General features: G+C 48.8%; 2 protein-coding genes and 1 pseudogene across 2 annotated transcripts; 1 reads left to right on the forward strand and 2 right to left on the reverse strand.

The window, feature by feature from the left end:
* Nucleotides 1-45: 45 nt before the first annotated feature.
* LOC113407899 (olfactory receptor 51G2-like) lies at nucleotides 46-1832 on the forward strand (the record flags this gene model as incomplete). The annotated part of the gene is made up of 2 exons (XM_026658751.1): nucleotides 46-810; nucleotides 1761-1832. Coding segments are annotated over 2 exons (837 nt in total), but the record flags the coding sequence as incomplete, so codon positions are not given.
* Nucleotides 1833-7672: 5840 nt separating this feature from the next.
* LOC112107348 lies at nucleotides 7673-9569 on the reverse strand (annotated as a pseudogene).
* A 12893-nt stretch (nucleotides 9570-22462) lies between these two features.
* Nucleotides 22463-23404, reverse strand: LOC112107347 (olfactory receptor 51G2-like). The gene has a single exon (XM_024201005.1). The coding sequence runs from the start codon at nucleotides 23396-23398 to the stop codon at nucleotides 22463-22465; it is 936 nt and encodes a 311-aa protein (XP_024056773.1). The 5' UTR covers nucleotides 23399-23404.
* Between the last annotated feature and the right edge of the window lie 500 nt (nucleotides 23405-23904).

The following is a 23904-nucleotide window of genomic DNA, read 5'->3' on the forward strand; positions in this document are numbered from 1 at the left end:
AATTCAGTCATTCTGTTCATTATAAAAACAGATCCAAGCCTCCATGAGCCCATGTACATTTTCCTTTCCATGTTGGCCATCACAGACCTTGGCTTATCGATAGCCACCATGCCAACAACACTGGGGATATTCTTGTTTAACTCTAGGGAGATCAGTCTTCATGCTTGTTTTGCCCAGCTCTTCTTCATCCACTCACTTACATTCATTGAATCCTCGGTGCTCTTGTTGATGGCCTTTGACCGCTTCATCGCGATCTCTAACCCACTGAGATATGCTTCCATCTTAACCCCACCGAGAATAGCCAAGATGGGACTGGTGTGTGTGCTAAGAGGGGTGGTCATAGTATTCCCACTGCCCATTCTCCTGAAACGGTTCCAATATTGTCAAGCCAATGTCCTCTCCCATTCCTACTGCCTGCACCAAGAGGTCATGAAGATGGCTTGTTCGGATATCAGAGTCAACAGCATCTATGGCTTGTTTGTCACAATCTCCACAGTGATGTTGGATTCGCTGCTCATCCTCCTATCGTATGTGATGATTCTGAAAACAGTGCTGAGCATTGCTTCCCATGCGGAGTGCGTCAGGGCACTGAGCACCTGTGTCTCCCACCTCTGTGCTGTCCTCCTCTTCTACACACCAGGGATTGGCTTGTCTATAGTACAGAGATTCGGGAATAACTCTTCTCCCTTGCTTCAGATTCTCATGGGCTATATCTATTTGCTGGTCCCGCTCATGATGAACCCGATTGTGTACAGCTTGAAAAGCAAACACCTTCGTATGAGGATAATCAAGGCATTCAAAAAGCAAAGGGTCAGTTCATCAACTGGCTCCAGCGCTGGTAAAAGAAGAGAAGTTCAAACAGGGTCTAAGGCCTGGAGCAATGGGAGAGGGGCTGGTGAGGGAGGACAGTGCACTGGGTGAAAGAGACCAAGGAAGCAGCAGAATTTACAAAGTGATTGCGTTCGTGGAGAGCCAGGGGGCTGGTTGCATGTTGGCCCATAAACATCTGAATCGGTGGCTGCTCTGATCTCAGAATTCCTGTCGATGCATTCAATAAAGCGAAGGGATGTGGGTGTTGTTTCCCATTACACCTATCCTCTCACTGTCCCGTTGTCTTTGGTTAAATATCCAATGGGGCATGAAAAAAGCTGCAGAGCTATTGTGTGGTCACAGTCCTGGCGCTTCCCGAGCCCTTTCGGTGCGGTGTGATCCATGAGCACTGCACCAGCTGTGGACAGGGGCTATTGAAAGGGCGTGGTCACCCATCCTTCCTCTACCTCCTCAGCCAGGTGCTAGTGATTGAGTCGTGTCAGATGCATGATTAATGGAGGAGACCCAGGAGAAGCTATTCAGGCACCTTGCACCCCGTCCCCCGGCCCCATTGATGGCTCTGCACACCCCACATGTGCTGAGCCCCCTCCTCACTGAGGCAGAGCAGAGCTGCGTGTGTGAGTGAGGGTCTGACACACACGAGTCCTGGAAAGAGACTCAGGCCCAGATTCCCTTTTCCCGCCATCCATTTGTGCTGCACTGAAAATGGTTGGAAATGGTCCTCAACTCCCCCACAGAGGCACCTCTAGCTCCAATCCTAGCCCAGCACATTCTGCGTAGAGTGACCATCTTTTCAAAAGGCAAAAGCAAGACACATGCAGGAGCACCGTCCCCACTGCCTCTCTACTCTTCCTCTTCCCACGAGGACCCCTCCCCCTGCCCCATCTCTTCCCTGAGGCCCTTCCCCCTTTTCCTCCTCTTTGCCTCAGGTCACTGTGGGGAGCCCTGGAATCGCCACCTTCAATATATGGCGTGTCCTGGTGGGTGGGAACACGGACTAGGGGATGCTCTCGTGTCCCCTCGCCCTCCTGCCCAGGGAAGTGAAACATCAGGACTCTCTGGATATCTCTTGCCACGGCAAGGCTCCAGCTTCCAGCCTGGGCAGGGTCGGGGCCATGGAGGAAGAGAAGGAGTAGGGGGTGGGGCCTCAGGTGGAAGAAGAGAGGCAGGGTGGTGCCACTGAGGGGGGACAGGGCTCCTCCATGTGTCCCATTTTGACTTTTGAAAAGGTGGTCATCCTACTCCGAAGGGGCTGAGCTGGCATAGGAACGAGCCGGGCCTCGATGGGGGAGTTGAGGTCATTTCCAAACCTTTGGATTACTGGGGCAGTACAGAGGGAGGAGCGGGGGAGAGAATCTGGGCCTGAGTCTCTTTCCAGGACTCCTGTGCACTCACACACACAGCTCTGGGCTTACCAGGTGTGCGGTGTGCTCAGCCATCAATGCAGGGGCAGGGGGCTGCCTGAACGGCCGCTCATGGGACTCCTGCATTTGTCGTGTCTCTGACACGACTCAGTCACAAGCACACTGATGAGGGGGTAGGGGAAGGGTGGGCGTCCATCCATGGCTGCTGCGGCACTGATGGATCACGCAGCACCCAGAGCGCTCAGGAAGAGCCAGGACTGCAATTGCAGAAAAGCTGTGCCACTTTTTTCACAGCCCGTAGATTTGTTAACCAGAGATGGGACAGGGACAGGCCACGTGCAAGGGAAACAACATCCACCTCCCTTCTCTTTATTAATTGTATCAACGGGAATTCTGAAGTCTGAGCAGCCAGCAATATGGCTCTTTATGGGCCAGCATCCCACTGGCTCTTCACAAACACAATCACTTTGTAAATGCCACTGCCTGCCTAGCTCTCCTTCCTCCATGGTGTTTACAATGAAATGTGCACACAGCACCATAGCAAATGGATCCATGTACAGACAGCAACAACTTCTTATCATGTTGTGCAAGCTTAACAGAAATCCATCAAAATGCACAGCGCCATTTAGAGTCAAATCCATCTGAGGACCGGATCAGTCTGGAGAAATCAGCTTGGCTAGTTATTCATTGCTCTGGGTAAAATGTGCACAGAAAGATTTTTCCCTAAAGCTTCTAACTCCCCTCCCCTCAGTACTTCCACACACATCCCAGCATGGCCCACAGCCCCGTTTGACAACATCTGAACCAGATGATCTAATGGCTCCTTCTGGCCTTAAACTCTATGAATCATTGTCTTGAGTGGATCGTTATCTTGGATACAACTTGAACAAGTTGCTCCTCTGAATGCCGATAGGCACTCAACAAGGGTAGACACTGGCCAAGAAGAATCAGGATTGTTACAGGATCTTCCAATCTGTTTGCTCCTTTTATGTGGAAGCAGCCTTTGCTGAAACGTGTGTGAGCCTAGGCCCAGTCACCATAGTGCTCAGCCATCTCCATGTTACTGAGCCAAGGTGTGGAGATGACCTTTTCCCTCAGAATGCTTTCTCCCAGCAGGATGTCTAAGATGATACCCTCATGGCTGTTGTTCCATTGTTTGGCAGTTAGACCCAACATCCCCTCAGAAATCCTTTCCTTCATTGCTTGTCAGTTAGACCTATTCCGCCTCAATGGCTTGGAAACACCGGTCTGGTGACTGTGCTAAAACTCCCAGCATCCCAATGATGCTCCAACGCTTCCCTCATAAAACCACTACCTACCCCTTATTGTCACTCCCCCACATCCCCCACAGACACCAAGGTGCTGGAGTCACAGGGCTTCCCAGAAGGCAGCTGTCATGGGAGGCTGTGGTAAGAGGCCTTTCATACACAAATGTCAGGGACATTGCTCTGTGGAACACTGACATAGCCTTAATCTTAGGATCTCAGAGCACTTTGAATTTATTTATCCTCCCGCCACTGCTGTGAGGCAGGGAAGGGCTATTCTTCACCTGTGCAGAAGCTCAGAGACAGCCAATGGCTTTCCCATGGTCACACAGGAAAAGGAAATCAAACCCAGCTCTCTTGAGTCACAGAGCCATGCCCAGACCACAGGGCCAGGCTCCCAGCTAGCTGAGTGGTGACAGGCCTGTCTGGATTCTCTGCTGTGTCAGCAAAGCTCGCCCCTGAGCTGCAGAGAGCGGGGATGCAAGGAGCCAGTTACAGAGGTTTGATTCTCTGGCCTGTTCTCCCCTTGTCTCAGCGGGGTTTAGAGCACCCTGCAGGCTGGGCTGATCTCCACCTGGTGGTAATGGCTTCCAAGAATAGAGCACACTTTGGCCAAGTCTCTGCAGACAACAGCTTACCCCAAAAGCCCCGTTGGGACCTGAGGTAGCCCTATAGGTGCCCTGCCCTTCCATCTAAGGTCCTTGAAATAACTTACTCTCAGCTTGGGATACTTAAAACAAGAACCCCTTTGTGGGGTCGCATTTATTCAGTCTTCTCCAAAACACAGACTCTCCTACCCACTGGGCCCATCCTCCTCCTTTACTCAAGAACCCACCACCACCCTGCTTCCTAGGGTCAGCATGGTTCAGACTTGCCGCACCCCCTGCTCCTCCTTTTCTCATGAGGCCCTGCCACCTCCCCATCTCTTCCCACTAGACCCTTCCCCCGCTCCTCTACTTCCACCGAGCCAGGCCATAGTAAGAGCTGCCCTGCAGCCCAAGCCGCTTTGGGGAGTTGCAATTCTCCATCTTCTCTGGGATGCATCCCGTGGGGTGGGGAAACAGGCTGAGGGCTTCTCTTGGGCCCCCCAGCCCCTGCCCAGGGCAGGTGGAGAGTCTGGGGCTCCTCACAGTGGCTCCGGCTCCCTAGGCAGCTGTTGCCATGGTCCAGTTCTACCTTCTAGCCTGGAGTGGGGCTGCAGCCTTGGATAATGAAGAGGAGCACAGAGTGTAGTTGTGACATTGCAGGATGTGATGTTGCACGCCATATGTTTTATGAAAATATGCTTATGAATATGATGTAACTGGAATATGCTTTATGCAAAAGGTCTCTTGTATGGTGTCATTAGAAAGCTTGCAATCTACTAAGTGTGTTCATCCCATTTGTTTGCATGTATAAGTTCTATGTCTGGAGTTAGGAGAATGAGATATAAACCTGTATCACTGATGTAAACATATTAAGTGGAAGCCATTAAGGGTGCTTCAGAAATCAATGAACTGTGAATGGCTCTGTATACTTGCAAGCCTTCCTGTGTACATGAGGGCCAGCCCAGGAGGAATCGAGACTAGAGGTCTCAGAGACATGTGACCATGTCACATGATACTGGAATCCATCTTAATCCTTGTACTTTTCCATGGAGGAGGCAGGGGTGGGGACAAGCACAGACAAAAGGTTCCTGCCTTGTGACAAAGATATAAAAGGGGTGGATCAGGACAAAGGAGGCTTCCAGTCATGAGAAAACCCCTGTTTATCACCTGAGATGTGTGCTGGAACTAAGAAAGACTGTACCGGGGAAATGATTGGGCCCAAAGTAGGAAAGAGTCCAGTCTGTAAAGTAAGCTTATTGGAAAATTTTTGAGGGTGAGATATTACCTGTAATCAGTATTAGGCTTAGACTTGCGAATTTGTTTTATTTTGCTTTTGTGACTTACTTTGTTCTGTCTGTTATTACTCTAAACCACTTAAATCCTACTTTTTATACTTAATAAAATCACTTTTGTTTGTTAATAAACCCAGTGTAAGTGATTAATACCCGGGGGAGCAAACAGCTGTGCATATCTCTCTATCCATGTTTTAGGGGGTGGACAATTTATGAATTTACCCTGTATAAGCTTTATACAGAGTAAAACAGATTTATTTGGGGTTTGAATCCCATTGGGAACTGGGTGTCTGGGTGGTGGAGACAGGTAACCTGCTGAGCAGTTTTCAGCTAAAACCTGCAGTTTTGGGAGCTTGTCCCAGACCACAGGTCTGCGTTGCAGCAGGTTAGCATGTCTGGCTCAACAAGACAGGTTTCTGGAGGTCCCAAGGTGGCAGAGAAAACTGGCTCAGAGGTAATTTCAGCACATCAGGTGACAGTCCCAATGGGATCTCTGTGACCAAACCCATCACAGAGCCTTTACTGAAACCTGTGTGAGCCTGGGCCCAGTCACCATAGTAACCTTTTCCCTCAGACTCCTTCCTTCGAGCCAGACCATCTAAGATGAACCCCCTGTGGCCATTGCTCGGCAGTTAGATCAGTTCAGCCTCAATGGCTCACAAACACCGATCCCCGTGACGCTGCAACACTCCCTTCAAAAATCCACTACTTACCCCTCACTGTCACCCCCAAGCACCCCCACATCTGCCACAGACACCAAGGGGCTGGACTCAGGGAGCTTCCCAGAAGCCAGCTGTTACAGGAGGCTGTGGTAAGAGGCCTTTGATAGACAAATGTCAGAGGTGTTGCTCTGTGGAACACTGGCATAGCCCTGAGCTTAGCGTCGCAAAGTATCTGAGCATCTTGAATGTATTTATCCTCTCGCCACCGCTGTGAGGCAGGGCAGGGCTGTTATCCACCTGTGCAGAGGTGCAGAGACAGCCTATAGCTTACCCACAGTCACAGAGGGCAGGTAATCAAACCCAGCTCTCCTGAGACACACAGCACTGCCCAGACCACAGGCCCAGCCTTCCAGACTTATTATTTGGGGTTTGGATCCCATTGGGAACTGGGTGTCTGGGTGGTGGAGACAGGTAACCTGCTAAGCAGTTTTCAGGTAAAACATGCAGCTTTGGGAGCATGGCCCAGACCCTGGGTCTGCGTTACAGCAGGCTAGAGTGTCTGGCTCAACAAGGCAGGGTTCTGGAGGTCCCAAGCTGGCAGGGAAAACTGGCTCAGAGGTAATTCCAGCACATCAGGTGACAGTCCCAAGGGAATCTCTGTGACCGAACCTATCACACTAGTCTTGAGGGAAGAGGAAGAGCAGAGTGTAGGGTCTCAAGGAGGAAGAAAAAGGGATGGGGCAGGATCACAGAGGGGAAGTGGCTTCTGCATGTATCCAGCTTTTGTCTCTTGAATAGGTGGTCACCCTACATTGAACAGGCTGGGCTGGGATAGGAGCTAGCTGTGCCTCTGTGAAGGGGCTGAGGACCATTTCCACCCCTTTATAAGCAGTTGGGGCAGCACAAACCGAGGGAAGGAGAAGGAAATATGGACCTGAGTCTCTTCCTAGGATTCCTGTGGTTCAGACCCTCAATTACACACTGCCCTGCCTTGGTGGGGAGTGAGCTCAGCAGGTGTGCTGTGGGCAGAGCTGTCAACGGGGGGAGGGGGTGTGGCCTGAATGGCTTTTTCTGGATCCCCTGTGTTAATCATATCTCTGAAACAACTCAGTCACAAGCAACTGGCTAAGAGTATAGGGAAATGGTGGGTGACTGTGCCCCTCGAATAGCCCCTATCCACCGCTGGTGCAGCCCCCATGGATCACGCAGCACCCAAAGCACTAAGGAAGGGCCTGGACTGTGACTGCAGAACAGATCTGCAGGGTTTTTTTCCTGGCCCATGGATGTTTAACCAGAGACGGGACAGTGACAGGCCAGGTGTAATGGGAAACAACATCCACATCCCTTCTCTTTATTGATTGTATCAACAGAAATTCTGAGGTCCGAGCAGCCACTGACAAGGCTCTTTATGGGCCAACATCCCACCGGTACCCTGGCTCTCCGTGAAAACAGTCACTTTGTAAATGCTGCTGCCTGCCTTGGTCTCCTTCCCCCAGTGCCCTGACCTCCCTCACCAGCTAGTGAAGACGGCCACTCTCCCATTGTTCCAAGCCTTAGATCCCATCTGAACCTCTCTCTATAGAGTGGTAATCAGTATGTCATGTTGTCTCAGTTGGAAGGGTCCAGGAAGGAAAGGTGGCAGTAGCTGGAGATGGGTAATGAACTGATTCTTCACTTGACAAACACCCGGATTATCCTAACACGAAGGTGTTTGCTTTTCACGCTATATACGATTGGGTTCATCAGGGGCGGAACAAGCAGAGATACATAGCCCAGGAGAATCGGAGGCAAGGGAGAAGAGCTCTTCCCGAATCTGTGTATCACAGACAAGCCAATCTCTGGTGTGTAGAAGATCAGGACAGCACAGAGGTGAGAGACGCAGGTGTTCAGGGCCCTGAGGCACTCTGCGTGGGATGCAACACTTAGCGCTGTTTTGAGGATCATCACATAAGATAGGAGGATGAGCAGTGAGTCCAAACCCACTGTTACGAGTGTAATAAACAAGCCATAGATGCTGTTGACTGTTATATCCGAACAAGCCATCTTCATGACCTCCTGGTGCAGGCAGTAGGAATGGGAGAGGACATTGGCTCGACAGTATTGGAACCGTTTCAGGAGAAAGGGGAGTGGAAACATTGCAGCCATACCTCTTAGCACACACACCAGTCCCATCTTTGCTGCTCTCGGCAGGGTTAAGATGGAGGCATATCTCAGTGGGTTACAGATCGCGATGAAGCGGTCAAAGGCCATCAACAAGAGCACGGAGGATTCAATGCATTGAAGCGAGTGGATGAAGAACAGCTGGGCAAAACAGGCATTGAGGCTGATCTCCCTAGAGTTAAACAAGTACATGCCCAGTATTGTCGGTATGGTGGCTATCGATATGCCAAGGTCTGTGACGCCTAACATGGAAAGGAAAACATACATGGGCTCATGGAGGCTTGAATCTATTTTTATAATGAACAGAATGACTGAATTTCCTACTATTGAAATAACATACATTAAGCAGAAGGGGACAGATATCCAAAGATAAATGTTTTCCTGACCAGGTATCCCTGTGAGAAGTAACACTGCATGTGTGAATTGGGTGATATTGACAGCTGACATAATGTACTGGGAAGGGCCAATGAATTTTGAACTTTCCTTCCTGTAAGGAAAAATAACAGGAGATTAGATGATATTTAATGAGACATCATTCTGCTCTCAGTGCAAGTCTAAACCCTCCCAGGAGCTCAAAGAAGATCAGCAAAAATATAGTCTTGGATTTACACCACTGATAGGAAGATAGGCATTGCCAGAGTGGATCAGACCCGTAGTCCATCTAACCCAGTATCCAGTGGCCAGTTCCAGACGCTGCAGAGGAAGGAGCTCTGAAATAGGCAGCTATAAACTGCTCCCAGGGAAAGTTTCCTCCTGAGACTACTAGTTAGACATATTTTGTGGTATAAATCAGGAAGGTTTAGAGACTTTCCAAGACTTTAAAAAAATCCTCACTACTGTAATTGGATTTTCTGGTTACCCATAAAAACATCCAGTCCCTCTTTGAATCCTGCTAAGCTTTTGGCCCATTGATATCTTGTGGCGGGGAGTTCCGCAGCCTGCTTGAGCGCTGTGTGATTTTATAGTTGTGACCTTCCCACAGACACCCTTTCTGGCCCTCCACTTCTCAGTGTGGCCCATTGTATCATGATTTGTTAAAACACATGGGAAGTGCATAGTGAAAATGTCCATTGAAGCTATTTATAGACGTGTGTCATTGTCTCATTACATATGTTGGTTTAGTTTCTCCACTACTGAGAGTCCAAATTATACCACTCTCGCTTTGAAGTAGATGAGATAAGTTCTAAGGGCCAGGTTCTTAATTCAATAACAGTGACTTCAACTACGTCACTGTCACTTCCGATTTACATGTGTAAATTCAATCAGAACTGGGCTCTATTACTTTCCCTTACCAAAAGCTCCCGATGATGCACTTTGACCCCCCAGAGTCCCTCCAAGAGAAGCCGAAGTGCCTGGCCAATATTGACTGAATCCAGAGAGTTCTATCATCCTACAGGCTTCTCGCCATCCTCACAGGACCTGCATCATCTCCCCATGGAAGGGTCTCTAGGTATCTGGCAAGCTAGAAGCGAACAATGACAGTTACTTCAGCTGGGCAGGGGAGGGGATGATGTCGCAAATGGGTGAAGAGTGAAAAAATCCTAGGTTTGCTCTAATATCCACTTGAGTGTGCAAATTACTCAGCCATGCTTGTGTAAGAGGTGATTGACGTAAATTATATACAACCACTATTACACTCCCCTTTCCCGGACCTCAGCTCTACACTTTGCTGAAACACTCACAAGTGGTTCTGTTCTCCCACAATGTTTTGGAAAGTCTTGCACAGGTACTGCAGAGGGATTGTGTTCATGCCCCTCAATGTAAGTGTCACAAACAGCTTCTGGTCAGTTACTAGGAGACAGAAACATACAACTGTTCACTGAACAAAGAGTTAACAGCACAAACCCATTGCAAACAGTATTTGGAGTACTTCTGAAATATTTTCTAAAACAAAAGCCATTAAGCAGTAAAGTTTCCACTGCTCCTTCCTGTAGAGATTCCAACAACTCTGCCACTGGCTTTCAATATACCTGCAGGTCATGAAAGTTTGTTTGGAATATTTTGATGATAAAGTAAAGTTTTGGCATAACATTTACACATCATCTGTACTCTAGCACACACGTCAACCCATTCTTTCCCCTCTGATCTTCTTTCTGAGATCTTTTCTCTGGGACTTAAAATGTAGCGTCTGTCATCTGGATTTCTTCAGAATCTGAAAAGACCCCAATCTGAGCCCTCATTCAGTTGCTTGTCAGCAAACAAAAGTCTAGTAGCTCCTCTGTCCCTGGGTAAATAGCTGACTGGTTCTCCTCAGGTTCTGTTCTGTCAGTCTGTAGCCTGTACCCAGGGTGGTAACAGCCATTGGGATCAGTATATGAAATATTAATTCCCTGAGCTCTCACTCTTTTGTACATAGTAACCCCAGAACCTCTTATTTCCACCAGGATGAGGGTTTACAAGACTTGGATTTCAAAGTCAAAAGCATGAGTATTCATGGAAATGGAACTTCATTTCCCACATGAGAGCAGTCTATTGCTCTCCCTCTCTCTCTCTTGCTGCTTATGTCCTATATTAATAAAATGCATAGCACCCGGGAATGGAATAGTGTCAGACATGGACCTGATCCGCAATAATGAATGTGTGTGTTAAACCAATTTCTGGGGATGTTTGCTGTAGAGCTATATTGGGTTAACTATTGGGATGTTTATGTCATGGCTATATTGGGAGAAACCAGTATGGCTCATCTTAGTTTAATAGCAGCCTGCTGGAAAACAAGCAAGAAGGGAAGCAACAGCTCAAAATAAGCCATCACTCAGTCAGCACTTACGAGAGATTGAGAGACTTTACCGGAGCTACAAGCTGGGAAGAGCCAATTTTTAGGCTCCAGCCACACTACACAGCTTGTTTTTCCAGTTCCGTGAGTCTGTGCAGAGCTGGGGCAGCTGTTGCTGAGAAGGTCTTCAGACTGACAGGCACAGACACCACTGGGGAAGTCTGAATGCCCTCGGCCTGCCTGGGTCCGTGTCAGAGTGTGAGGGCTTGGGGTCAGAGATTTGTACAGACTGTTATTTGAAAACCCTCTTATTCTCCCATGTTACACTTTATTCCTACTGTTTGATTAAACAGTATTTTGGTTCTAGAAGGCTGACTGGTCACTTGTCTCACCACTACTCACAGCCTTCCCGAGGGAAGAGCCACAGGTGCCAAACGCACTTGGACCTGCTGGGCAAGCACAGTTGACCAACACTGTTCTGTAGCCAGAGCCCAGTATGAGGTGGGAGAATAGCGGGATTCCACCCCAGGAGAGGGCAGGGTACAACACCTCACATCTGGAACTCGGAGAGCATAGAGGGGGCAGACGTGCAGGTAGTCCTGTAACTCTGAGTGGAATCTACAGGGTAGAAACCTGGAGCCCTCAGCCAGTCAGAAACATTAATAGGCCCTATCAGACCTGTTACCAACAGCAACACAGCTCTGAATTGAGGAGCAATTGAGGAGCAAATAAACCTGGGGCGATTTGGGAACTAGTCACTGATATTCCGTGGGGTTTCGTCTCGCTCAGCTTCTAGCAGAATCGGGCCCAGAGCACACAGCACCTCTAGAAACAGGACCCTTGAGAAATCCTGACTTGGGGCATCGGGGTTTTAACTCCAAGCTCACTTTGGATCTCAGATTTCTGTGTAGCTTGAACAATCCACCGTGGAGCATGGGCAGCTGTAGGGCAGGGGTTCCTAAGCTACCTAGCACTGCCTGCCCTCCAGCCCCATCACTGAGTCACCCCGACAGCCCAGCTGAGTCCTCTGCTGCTGCACAAAACATCTCCAAATGGAAACAGCTCACAGCCTTTCCCCTTCACTTCACATTTTAAAGATAGTGAAACCTGCCAACGTACCCAATTCCTGCTAGAAGGGGAGCCACTGACACCGGAGGTCTTCAGCCAAAAGGACAAAGGTCATTGGAGAGGTTGCAGGGCAGCAGGCAGTATCTGTTCAGATAGGGAGGCAAGTGTCTTTATGAAGCATGTCTGCACATTCCCTTGGGGGCCACTTAGCCATCAGGGAACCTCAGCTGCCTGTCTTAGTGTGCATCAGCTTTACTCGCATCACGGCCAATGGCAAACTGCAGGAAGCCAAATCACAGGGGATAAGAGGTGATTCTACCCAAGTGCATTGCAGCGCCAGCCTTGCTGCAGGCTCTATTCCTGGAATCTGGGCTAGTCACATGACTACCTCGGAGGTGGCCGCGTGGTAATGATGATGCTGTCACATCTGTGATCTTGCTGAAATAAAATAAAATAGAATAATAATTATAAATAGGACCAGATTTCTCCCCAGCAGCCCCCTTTCCTGCATTACAAACCCAGGATGCAGGCCAGGGAAGGGAGAGTCCACAAGGCTCCCTACATGGAAATTTCCCTCGGATCGTTCCAGGAGGGGAAGTCCCTTCCCTTCTCCCTGAAGACTGAAAGGGGGACCCAGGATCCAGGGATCCCCAAAGTTATATACAGATCTCCGTGATCGACTGGTTCCTAGGCCCCCCTGCCCACAATCTCTGGACCTCCACAACTGCTCTAGGCCCCTCTCCAGCTCCCTGCTAGCACAGGCTCCTCAGAGATGTGCTACCAGGGCCTGTCACAGAAGCCACTGCCCACAGGACCTGCTGAAGGGTGAGTTGTACAGGGTGGAGGGGGCTGCACAGAGATGGGAGGGCTGGTTAGAGTAGCTGATGGGCAGAATACCCCAGCCATAGACTGGTCAGGAAGTTTTGACCTTTCCATACCCAGAGTGCAGCCACAGACCCCGTCAGTGCAACCTTCATTTATGTTACGAGGACGAGGCAAATGAAAAGTCGCCAATTTCTCTTAGGGATCCAGATAGTTTTAGCTCAGCAGCATCATGGCAGCTGAGCTTTCAGAGAAAAATGATCCATTTTCTATGAAAAGTCCCCCCCCAAAATGGTTGGAAAGTTAATATTTTTGTTTGGGTCAAAATTTTCTCATGGAAGGGGAAAAAACTGTTTTCCAGCCCAGCTCCAGCTGAAACCATGAGCCTCTGTGCCTGGTGCTACAGGACCACACCCGTAGGTGGCAGCACTCACCTCCCCCCACCCCTCCAGCCTCCTACACTGGGCTGCTTCTGGACGTCTACTAGAGTGGCGATGCCAGCTGTATAACAGAGGAAGCCCCTGGAAATGCTTCTCTGCAGCAACACATCCATCAGTGGAACAATTTGAGAATATAAGAACGGCCTTGTTGGGTCAGACCCATGGTCCATTTAGCCCAGTGTCCTGTCTTCTGACAGTGGCCAGTGCAGCTACGTCAGAGCAAATGAACAAAACAAGGCAATTATCGAGTGATCCATCCTGTGTCATCTGCTCCCAGCTTCTAGCATGCAGAGGTTTATTGACACCCAGAGTTTGGGGCTGCGTTCTTGACCATGTTGGCTAATAGCCACTGATGGACCTAATGAACTTATCTAATTCTTTTTTGGACTTGTTTTACTTTTGGCCTTTGCAACATCCCCTGGCAATGAGTTTCTCAGGCTGACTGCATTGTATGAAAAAGTACTTTCTTTTGTTTGTTTTAAACCTGCTGCCTACTAACTTCATTGGGTGACCCCTGGTTCTTGTGAATGGGTAAATAAATCTTCCTTATTCACTTTCTCCACTTCACTCAGGATTTTATAGACCTCTGTCATATCCCCCCTTAGTCGTCCCTTTTCAAGCTGAACAGTCAGTCTTTTTAGTCTCTCTTCATCTGGAAGTGGTTCCATACCCCTGAATATTTTGACACCCTTATCTGTACTTTTTCCTATTCAAATATATAATTTTTGAGATGGGGCAACCAGAACTTCATGAAGTATTCAAGGTGTGATTATTCCATGGATTTCTACAGAGGCAATATGATATTTTCTCTCTCGTTAATGTAGATATATATAGTGATATGTATGAGGGATTGCATGATCATTTCTTTGAACGGTTGAGCACCAGATATACTCCTTATGATAAATGATATATGAATACTGTGGATAAATGGTATGCATACATAGATATATGTGTAAATAATGTGCATAGGTGTATATATGAGTATATACATGTTTGTACCTCGAGTATTCCGGATAGGACACTGTAGTGGACCCTCGCTGTCCCGTGAGGAGTGAGGCCACTCAGTCTGCTTGCCTCCGGGCTTGCCACGTCATCCCGCTGTCATGACGGCAGGTCCCAAGGTGTAGGCTGTCTCTTTATTGGGGCTTGTCTGGCCACGGCAAGTATCCCAGGAACCGCCTAGGGCAGGGGTGGCCAACCTGTGGCTCCGGAGCCACATGCGGCTCTTCAGAAGTTAATATGTGGCTCCTTGTATAGGCACCGACTCCGGGGCTGGAGCTACAGGCGCCAACTTTCCAATGTGCCGGGGGAGGCTCACTGCTCAACCTCTGGCTCTGCCACAGGCCCTGCCCCCTCCCCTGAGCCTGCCGTGCCCTCGCTCCTCCCCCCCAGAGCCTCCTGCATATCATGAAACAGCTGATCCGGAGGTGTGGGGAGGGAGGGGGAGGCGCTGATTGGCGAAACTGCCAGTGGGTGGGAGGCGCTGGGAGCAGGGCTGGGGGGCTGCTGACATATTTTTGTGGCTCTTTGGCAATGTACATTGGTAATTTCTGGCTCCTTCTCAAGCTCAGGTTGGCCACCCCTGGCCTAGGGTCTTTGTCTCCGCCCTGAGGCTAGTCAAGACCCTGGGTGTCTTCTAGTTCCCCGCCCCACAATAGGCATGGGTGACAAACAGTCTCATACAGGCTCTGGCCTGGGCTTGAGGAGGCTCAGGCTGCCAGCAACAAAAAGTCTCAGGGCTGTCTTTAGCCTGGGCGGGGCTCAGGCAGCCAGCAAAGCAGCAGTCTAGGAGTGGGCTGGTCAGGGAGGTTCCTTCTCCAGAGCAGGAGCTTCCCGGTGAAGTGTAAGAAGTCGGCCACCCCGGGGCGGGATGGCAGGAGGATGCGGCCCACCCTACTCCACCGCGTTCCAGCCCAGGGCCCTGGCAATGCCAGGATTGGTTACTCCTGTGTCGGCGGGGATCCAGCCGCAACACGGTGACTGAGCCACACCTAGCTCTGCAGCCGGCTGCTCTGTGGCTGCCCCGAGCTATTTCCTGCCTCCCCAGGGCTTGGTACCCCTGGCCTCCAGGCCTCCTCCGGCTCCTCTGGGTACACAGCGGCAGGTAGTCCCGGCCAGTCCTCTTCGGCGTCATCCGCTTCTGGGGATCGGGGACACCCGGGCACAGATTCCCCTCCAGGGTGCTGCAGGACTGGCGGGGCGTCCTTCTCCTCTGAGGGTTCCACCCCCACAGAACTTCAGGGCCTTCCTCTTATACTTCTGGCCCCGCTCCTGTACTTCCGGCGAGGGAGGCAGGGCAGGCTAGGTTACGCCCATCAAGGGGAGTGTAGTGGACCCTTGCTCTCCCTTGAGGAGGGAGGCCACTCGGCCTCACTACAGACACATTTGGTCCAACCCACCTTTATAAACTATTCAAGTAAAAACATTGACATTTAAATATTAATAAGCATTTGATTATTCCTTATAATGATTATTCATTACTATGGCAGTGTTGATAGCTAGTTCCATTTGTTTCTCAACCTGGTGTTGTAATTTGGCCTTCTTGGTTTGACGTTGCATGTAGCAACACATTCCCATCAGTGCAATTACTGATATGGTTAAGTAGAACCAAAAGCCTTGGTTGCAACATGTCACTAAAGATACATTTTTGGCACTCTCATCTAGATTTTTTTCCACCGAACTGCGGAGCAGTGAGCGACGAGCACAGCGAGCGATTTCACCAGGACATTGCAACAATGGAGAAACGCTATCAGGGCAAATGGAGCCCATCAATGCTTGCAGACTATTGCTGGACAGTGACAAGAGATGCTCCATTTAATGAATACAAGAGACAAGCCAAGAAGTGCCCAGTAGACACTCAATAGAACTAAACTATGTACATAATAGTTTTTTACCTTTTGTTTCATAATAAATTTTATTTATATAACCCTTTTGCTGATTTTTAAAGTGTTACATAAACAGGACAGGTGAAATATTATCATGTAAAGCAACCATAAACACATGAAAAGACCTAGGTTTACAATTGATGATTAAAACTCTACTATCTACACAATATACATAGACATAAAATGTAAAAACTTAAATATCTTAGAAACAGTAGCCTATCAGTTGTTTTAATTGTCATATTTGAATTCAGCACATCAAAATACATAATAAATAGCACATTTTATCTCTGAAGCAGACGACTTCTCAAAAATTGTAGACCAGTGTTAGTGGACATTTCTGGTCACACAGTCCATCAGTGGCAGAAACGTCGTTTCCCTCTGCACTGGTCTACAGAGCCCCAAGTTGTAAGGAACAGGGTTATGCCACAGACAGCCGGACATAACAGTGACAGGCTCGCAGAGTCACTAGGTACCTGTGGCACAGCGCAGAGGGTCTCTTCTCATGTTCAGGCATGAGACATGCACATGCCATGTAAGCAAGGCCATGCACATTCTTAATAGAAAGGGGCGTGACCGAAGCACAGCTCCAAATGCCTGCTGCTATCTCTCTATTGGACCCAAACAACCCCCTCATGGTGTGGGTGCGGTGAGTATCAGACCGAAGGGCAGACCAGCAGGGCTCTGTTCGGCCAGGCAATGCTCTCCAGATCCTTCACGCTCTGAAAGCACCTCCTGATTCCTCCTCTTACTGCCGAGCTGCAGGAGGGGCCCAGAACTCCCTCGTCAAAGGGGGCTGTGCTAATGACAGGCCGCATCACCAAGGGGTGTTGGGAAGAGTTCAGGTTCTCCACCCAGTTTCCCAAATCACCCTTATGGGGCACACAGAGCTGAAATCTCTCTAAATCTCTTAGTTCTGGCCCCAGTTATTGCAGCGTCCGAGCGCCTCACAATCTGTAACATGTTATCAGTACAACACCCCATGCGCTTGGGCAGTGCATTTAACAGCACTGGGCAGATCCCAAAGCCAGAAGGCACCACTGTGACCACCTAGTCTGACCACCTGTATAGCACAGACCAGAGACCTGCCCCCAAATAACCGCCAGAGCAGAGCTATTAGAACAACATCCTGCTTTGATTAATAATTGTCCATGATGGAGAATATACCACGGCCCTTGGTAAATTCCTCCAATGGTTAATTACCCTCATTGTTAAAAAAAATTACACCTTAGTTCCAGTCTGAATGTATCTAGGTTCAGCTTCCAGCCATTGGATCATGTTATAACTTTCTCTGCTTGATTGAAGGGCCCATTGTTAAACGTTTGCTCCTCATATAGGTACTTACAGATTTTGATCAAGTCACACCATAACCTTCTCTTTGTTATGCTAAATAGATCGAGCTCCTTCAGTCTATCACTATAAGGCAGGATTTCTAATCCTTTCATCGTTCTCGTGGCTCTTCTCTGAACCCACTCCAGTTTATCAACTTCCTTCTTGAACTGTAGATACCAGAACGGGACACAGGATTCCAGCAGTGCTCACATCACTGCCAAATACCCAGATAAAATAAATTCTCTTCTTCAATTCAAGATTCCCCTGGTTGTACATCCTGGATTGAAGTAGCTTTTTCAGCCACAGGGGCGCACTGGGAGTACAAGTTCAGCTGATTACCCACTATGAATCCCAGGTCCTTTTTAGAGTCACTGCTTCCCCGGATTGTGTCCCCCATCTGGTAAGGATGGGCTGCATCCCTTCCTCCTAGATATATACCTTTACATTGAGCTGTATTAAAATGCATATTGCTGAGGGATAGAAAACGTTGGTGGAAGATCCTGGAACTGAAGCCAGTTCTTCTGAGTGGCAGGCCAGCACTTTAACCCCGAACCATCCTTCCTCTCTAGGGCTAGGGGCTGGGGAGGGGGCAGCTGGCAGCTCAGTATGCTGAGATTACCAGAAACTCAGGGAATGAAACTCCTGAGACATCACTAAACAGGAACCCAAGGCCAATTCTTTTTCCAGATGAAAATGCTGAATCATGATTTCTCCTGAATCTATTGAGGGACAAACCCATTGGCCAGGGACCAGAGCAGGGTCATAGTGACTCCACATGAGCTCCCAATGTGATGCAAAATAGGTGAATGTGACCCATAGGGGCATAGACCAGGAAAGGACCTCCTGGGTCAATGTGTCCAGACCCCTGCTATGGCAGGCAGCACCGGCACATTGTCCGGTGCATAAAACTGTCTGCCTCCATCTTAAAATGAGCTGATTTGTTTGCCCCACCCCCCCACTGCTCCTGTTGGGAGGCTGTTCCAGAATTCTCCCTTCTTGGATGGTCAGAAACCCTCTTCTCCTTCCCATCCTCAGTTAACTCCTGGCCAGTTTGTCCCCATTTGTTCTTGTGCCAACACTGTCCTTTAGCTTCAGCAGCTCATCTCCAGCCCTGGTGTTCACCACCCCCCTTCTCCCAATGTATTTATAGAGCAACCTGATCCCCACAGAGCCTTGCGTTGTGCTTCGCTAAACTAGCCAAGCTCTTCAAGTCTCCTTGCAAGCCTGGCCCTCTATTGCCCTGATCATCCTTGGAGCCTTTCTCTGCACCAGTTACAGGCTGAATTCTCCTTTCTGGAATATGAGTGACCCCTATTTTACAGTTTTGCAGAAGAGTTCTCAACAATGCCTGGTATATGGATATTAACACCTCCCTATCTCGCTGACACATTCTAGTATCTCATTTGTCTTGTTCACAGGCGCAGCACATCAGTGGCTCACAGTCATCCTAGGACTGACTAATACAGCCAGGACTTTCTCCGCCTCTGTTTTTTCCAACTTACCCGTGGCTTTATAAACTGGGACGTAGTGAGTAGAAGTAAGGAAGATTGAGAGCTGACTTGATGGCAGTGTACAAGCACTTTTTCAGGGATGAAATGCCGGGTAGCCGGCTCATGCGGCGCCTCATGGTCTCAGACACCATCCGATGGTCCAGGGACATCTACATCGAGCACATCACCTGCCACCGCCAGTACCAGGAGGCATGAGCCAGAGTGACATCGTTCTCCCACTACGAGAAAGGGACCAAGTGACCTTCTCCGTTGGATAATATGAACTGGAACCATAAACTCCCTGAACATTAAATCTCACCAAATGAGGGTCAATCCATCCTCATTATCATATCCACTCATTATACTCCACACCCGAACATAGCCACTCTATGAACTTCATACCCTCATATCTCAATGCCTGTACTTTGCCCTATCAACCTTTTACCCCCAATCGGGGATATTGCAGATTATGTATTCCTTAAGCCACCTGATCTTAAACCAAACTTTGCACCCTCGATAATCTGTACATTATTCCCTGATAACCAGAAACTTCTATGCTTAAACTCTGTTCACTTTTTTTCTTTTTAACATCATCTTAATAAAATTTTTGATGGGCTCTTTAAACTAGCAGGGAAAGATATAACAAGAACCGATGGCTTGAAACTGAAGCCAGACAAATTAAATTTGGAAATAAGGCACATATTTTTAACAATGAGGGTGCTTAAACAGTGGGACAAATTCCCAAGAGAGGTAATGGATTTTCCTGATATCTCTGAACCAAGACTGAATGCCTTCCCGGAAGATACACTTTAGATGAACACAAGTTTTGCATTAGTCAGACACAACTCATTGGGCTCAGTACAGTGGTAACTGGGTGACGTTCTGCAGGAGTTCAGATTAGATGACCTAATAGTTCCATCTGGCCTTAAATTCTATGAATCTATGAATCATTGTCTGGAGTAGACCACCATCTTGGATGCAACTTCAACAAGTTGCTATTCTGAATTCAAGAACATATGCTGGCCAAGAAGAAATAGGATCATCACAGTGAAACTGGGATAAATGGTCTCTTTACCCAAAAACCATGTCCTTTCCTATGTTGGGGGAATATTACAATTTAGTCATGACAGGTGTGGAGAAAGTAAATGAGGAAGTGTTATTTACTCCTTCATTTAACACAAGAACAAGGGGGCACCAAATGAAATTAATAGGCAGCAGGTTTAAAACAAACAAAAAGAAGTATTTCCTCCCACAACTAAGTCAACCATGAGGAACTCCTTGCCAGAGGATGTTGTGAAGGCCAAGACTATAACAGAGTACAAAAAGCCCTAGATACATTCATGGAGAATAGGTACATCAATGGCTATTAGTCAGGATGAGCAGGGATGGTGTTCCTAGACTTTTTTATTTCTTTTGCCAGAATCTGAGAATGGGCAACAGGGTCTGGATCACCTTTTGATTGCCTGTTCTGTTCATTCATCTGGGGCAGTTGGCATTGGTCACTGTGGGAAGACAGGATACCGGGCTAGATGGAACACTGCTCTGATCTGGTATGGTCATTCTTAGGTTCCTATGATCCTAATTTTACCACTCTTCAAGCTGGGAACAACACCCCTTCTATGCTAAATGCTTATCACCAAGCAGGACTGACAGGATACCTCAGTCTCTTCCCTTCGAGTGCTTGTGACCAGAGCTATACAGTCACCACCAGCCTCCTTAAACCAACGAGTTTTATTAGTAAACAGCACAAAGCATTAGAGAAAATGGTTTTAAAATAACAGGTAGCTGTCACATGTCTAAATTCTTCTATCTCATGTATCACTACAAGCTAAGTTAGACAGGCTTTGCTCTGGAGATAGAGGAACAGAACTGGCCCAACTTACATTCTTTCCGGAAGCGAAGGAGCTCTTGGGACACAGTCTACTTTCCCTGTGTCTCTCAGAGAATCTTCCCCTCTGTTTGCCACTTTCTTGTGGAAGCAGCCTTTGCTGAAACCCATGTGAGCCTGGGTGGAGTCACCATAGTGCTCAGCCATGTCTGTGTTACAGGGACAGGTGTGAAGCTGACCTTTGCCCTCAGACTGCTTTCTCCCAGCCAGACCATCTAAGATGAAGCCCCCGTGGCTGTTGCTCTGTTGTTTGGCAGTTAGACCCATTCAGTCTGAATGGCTGGAAAACATCGCTCCGGTGACTGTGCTGAAACTCCCAGTGACCCCGTGACATTCCAACACTCTCCTCAGAAACCAACTACCTACCCCTCCCTGTCACCCCAAGCACCCCAACATCTGCCACAGACACCACAGTGCTGGAGTCATGGGGCTTCCCAGAAGCCAGCTGTCACAGGACACTGTGGTAAGACGACTTTTATAGACCTATGTCAGAGGTGTTGCTCTGTGGAACTCCGACCCAGCCCTGATCTTAGGGTCTCAGAGTATCTGAGCTTCTGGAATGTATTTATCCTCCCATCAATGCTGTGAGGTAGGGCAGGATTACTTAGCACCTGTACAAAGGCTCAGAGACAGTCAAGGGCTTGCCCATGGACAAACACAGCAAGGGAATCAAACTCAGCTGTCTTGAGGCATAGAGCAGTGCCCAGACCACAGGACCAGCCTTCCAGCCATCTGAGTGGTGACAGGCCCGGCTGGATTCTCTGCTGTTCCAGAAGAGCTCCCCCGTGCGCTGCAGAGAGCGGGGATGGCAAGGAGCCAGTTCCAGAGGTTTGATTCGCTGGCCTGTTCTCCCCCTACCTGAGCGGAGTTTAGAGCAGCCTGACGGCTGGGCTGATCTCTGCCTGATGGTAACGGCTTCCAAGAGCACATCCCACTCTGATCAAGTCCCTGCAGACAGCGGCCACTCCAGAGTGCCCCCTTGGGGCCTGAGGTAGCCCTGCAGGCTCCCTGCCCTTGCCTCTAAGGTCCTTGCAATGACTTACTCTCACCCTGGGATACTTAATACAAGAGCCCCCTTTCTGGGGTCACATTTATTCAGACTTCTCCAAAACACAGGCTCTCCTACCCTCCGGCCCCATCCTGCTCCTTTACTCTGGAGCCCCCCACCTCCCTGTTTGCTCAGGTCTTCATCTGATCCGCATCCCCTAGTGCTCCTTTTCCCATGAGGTCCCACCTACTGCCCTATCTCTTCCCATTAGGCCCTGCCCCCTCTTCCATCACTTCCCCCAAGGCTCCACCCCACAGCCAGGACAGATTCAGGCCATGGTAGCAGCTGCCCCAGGAGCTCAGGCTGCTGCGGGGAGCCCCAGACTCTCCACCTTCCCTGGGTTGTACATCCTGGGAGGTAAAATGTAGAGGGTCTGGGGATCGTCAAGGTGGCTGACTCCCTGGGCAGCTGTTACCATCACCTGGCTTCTAGCTTCTAGCCTGAAGAGGAGGCGGAGCCTTGGGTAAAGAGGAGGAGCAGGGGGCTAAGTCTTGTGGGAACAGATGGGGCGCAGGAAGGTGCAGAGGGGGAAGAGGATCCAGGATGGAATAAATGGTCGTGGCCATCGCTCATGTTTTTTGTGTCACCAGGGCTGGAGACAGGTGATGAACTGACCCTTCACTTCACAAATGCCCTGATTATCCTCGCACGAAGGTGTTTGCTTTTCACACTGTACACGATTGGATTTATCAGGGGTGGGATCATCATGTAGACATAGCCCAGAAGAATCTGAAGAAAGTGAGAAGAGCTATTCCCGAATCTGTGTATCAGAGCCAGCCCGATCTCTGGTATGTAGAACAGCAGGACGGCGCAGAGGTGAGAGACGCAGGTGTTCAGGGCCGTGAGGCACTCTGTGGAGGATGTGATGCTCAGCACTGTTTTGAGGATCATCACATAAGAGAGGAAGATGAGCAGTGAGTCCAACCCCATTGTAAAGAGTGCAACAGACAAGCCGTAGATGTTGTTGACTGTGATATCCGCACAAGCCATCTTCATGACATCCTGGTGCAGGCAGTAGGAATGGGAGAGGACATTGGCTCGACAGTATCGGAACCGTTTCACGAGAAAAGGGAGTGGGAATATTAGGGCCACCCCCCTTAGCACAAACACCAGTCCCGTTTTGGCAATTCTCGGCAGGGTTAAGATGGAAGTATATCTCAGTGGGTTACAGATCGCAATGAAGCGGTCAAAAGCCATCAACAAGAGCACAGAAGATTCGATGCATTGAAGCGAGTGGATGAAGAACAGCTGGGCAAAACAGGCATCGAGGCTGATTTCCCTAGAGTTAAACCAGAATACGCCCAGTATCGTTGGCATGGTGGCTATTGATAAGCCAAGGTCTGTGACGGCCAACATTGAAAGGAAAATGTACATGGGCTCATGGAGGCTTGGATCTGTTTTTATAATGAACAGAATGACTGAATTTCCTACTATAGAAATAACGTACATTAAGCAGAAGGGGACAGATATCCAGAGATAGATGTCTTCCTGCCCAGGTATTCCAGTGAAAAGGAACACTGCAAATTTGAATTTGGTGTCATTGACAGCTGACATAATGTACTGGGTAGGTCTGAGGAGCTTTCCTTCCTGAAAGGAAAAAAAGGAGACTAGATTACATTTAGTGAGACATATTTCTGCTCTCAGTGCCTGTCTAGAGGCTCCCAAAAGCTCAAGGATGATCAGCAAAAATATAGTCTTGGATTTACACCACCAATTGGAAGATAGGCACTGCCAGACTGGATCAGACCTGTAGTCCATTTAGCTCAATATTTAGTGGCTAGGTCTAGATTCTTCATAGTAGGGTGGAAGAAGCCCTGCAATAAGCAGCTATGAGATAACTTGCTCCCAGGGAAAGTTTCCACTGACACCCACTAGTTAGACATACTTTTTGGTGTAAATCAGGAAAGTGCAGGATCCTTCCCAGACTTTTTAAAAACAATTCTTACTACTGTGTTTGGATTTTCTGGTTACCCATATAAACATCCCGTCCTTCTTTGACTCCAGCTAAGCTCTTGGTCTCACTGATATCTTGTGGCTGGGAGTTCCGCAGCCTGCTTGAG

This window comes from Terrapene carolina, unplaced genomic scaffold (assembly GCF_002925995.2).
Source record: "Terrapene carolina triunguis isolate 2854851 unplaced genomic scaffold, T_m_triunguis-2.0 Scaffold511, whole genome shotgun sequence".
NCBI classification, from domain to species: Eukaryota; Metazoa; Chordata; order Testudines; family Emydidae; genus Terrapene; species Terrapene triunguis.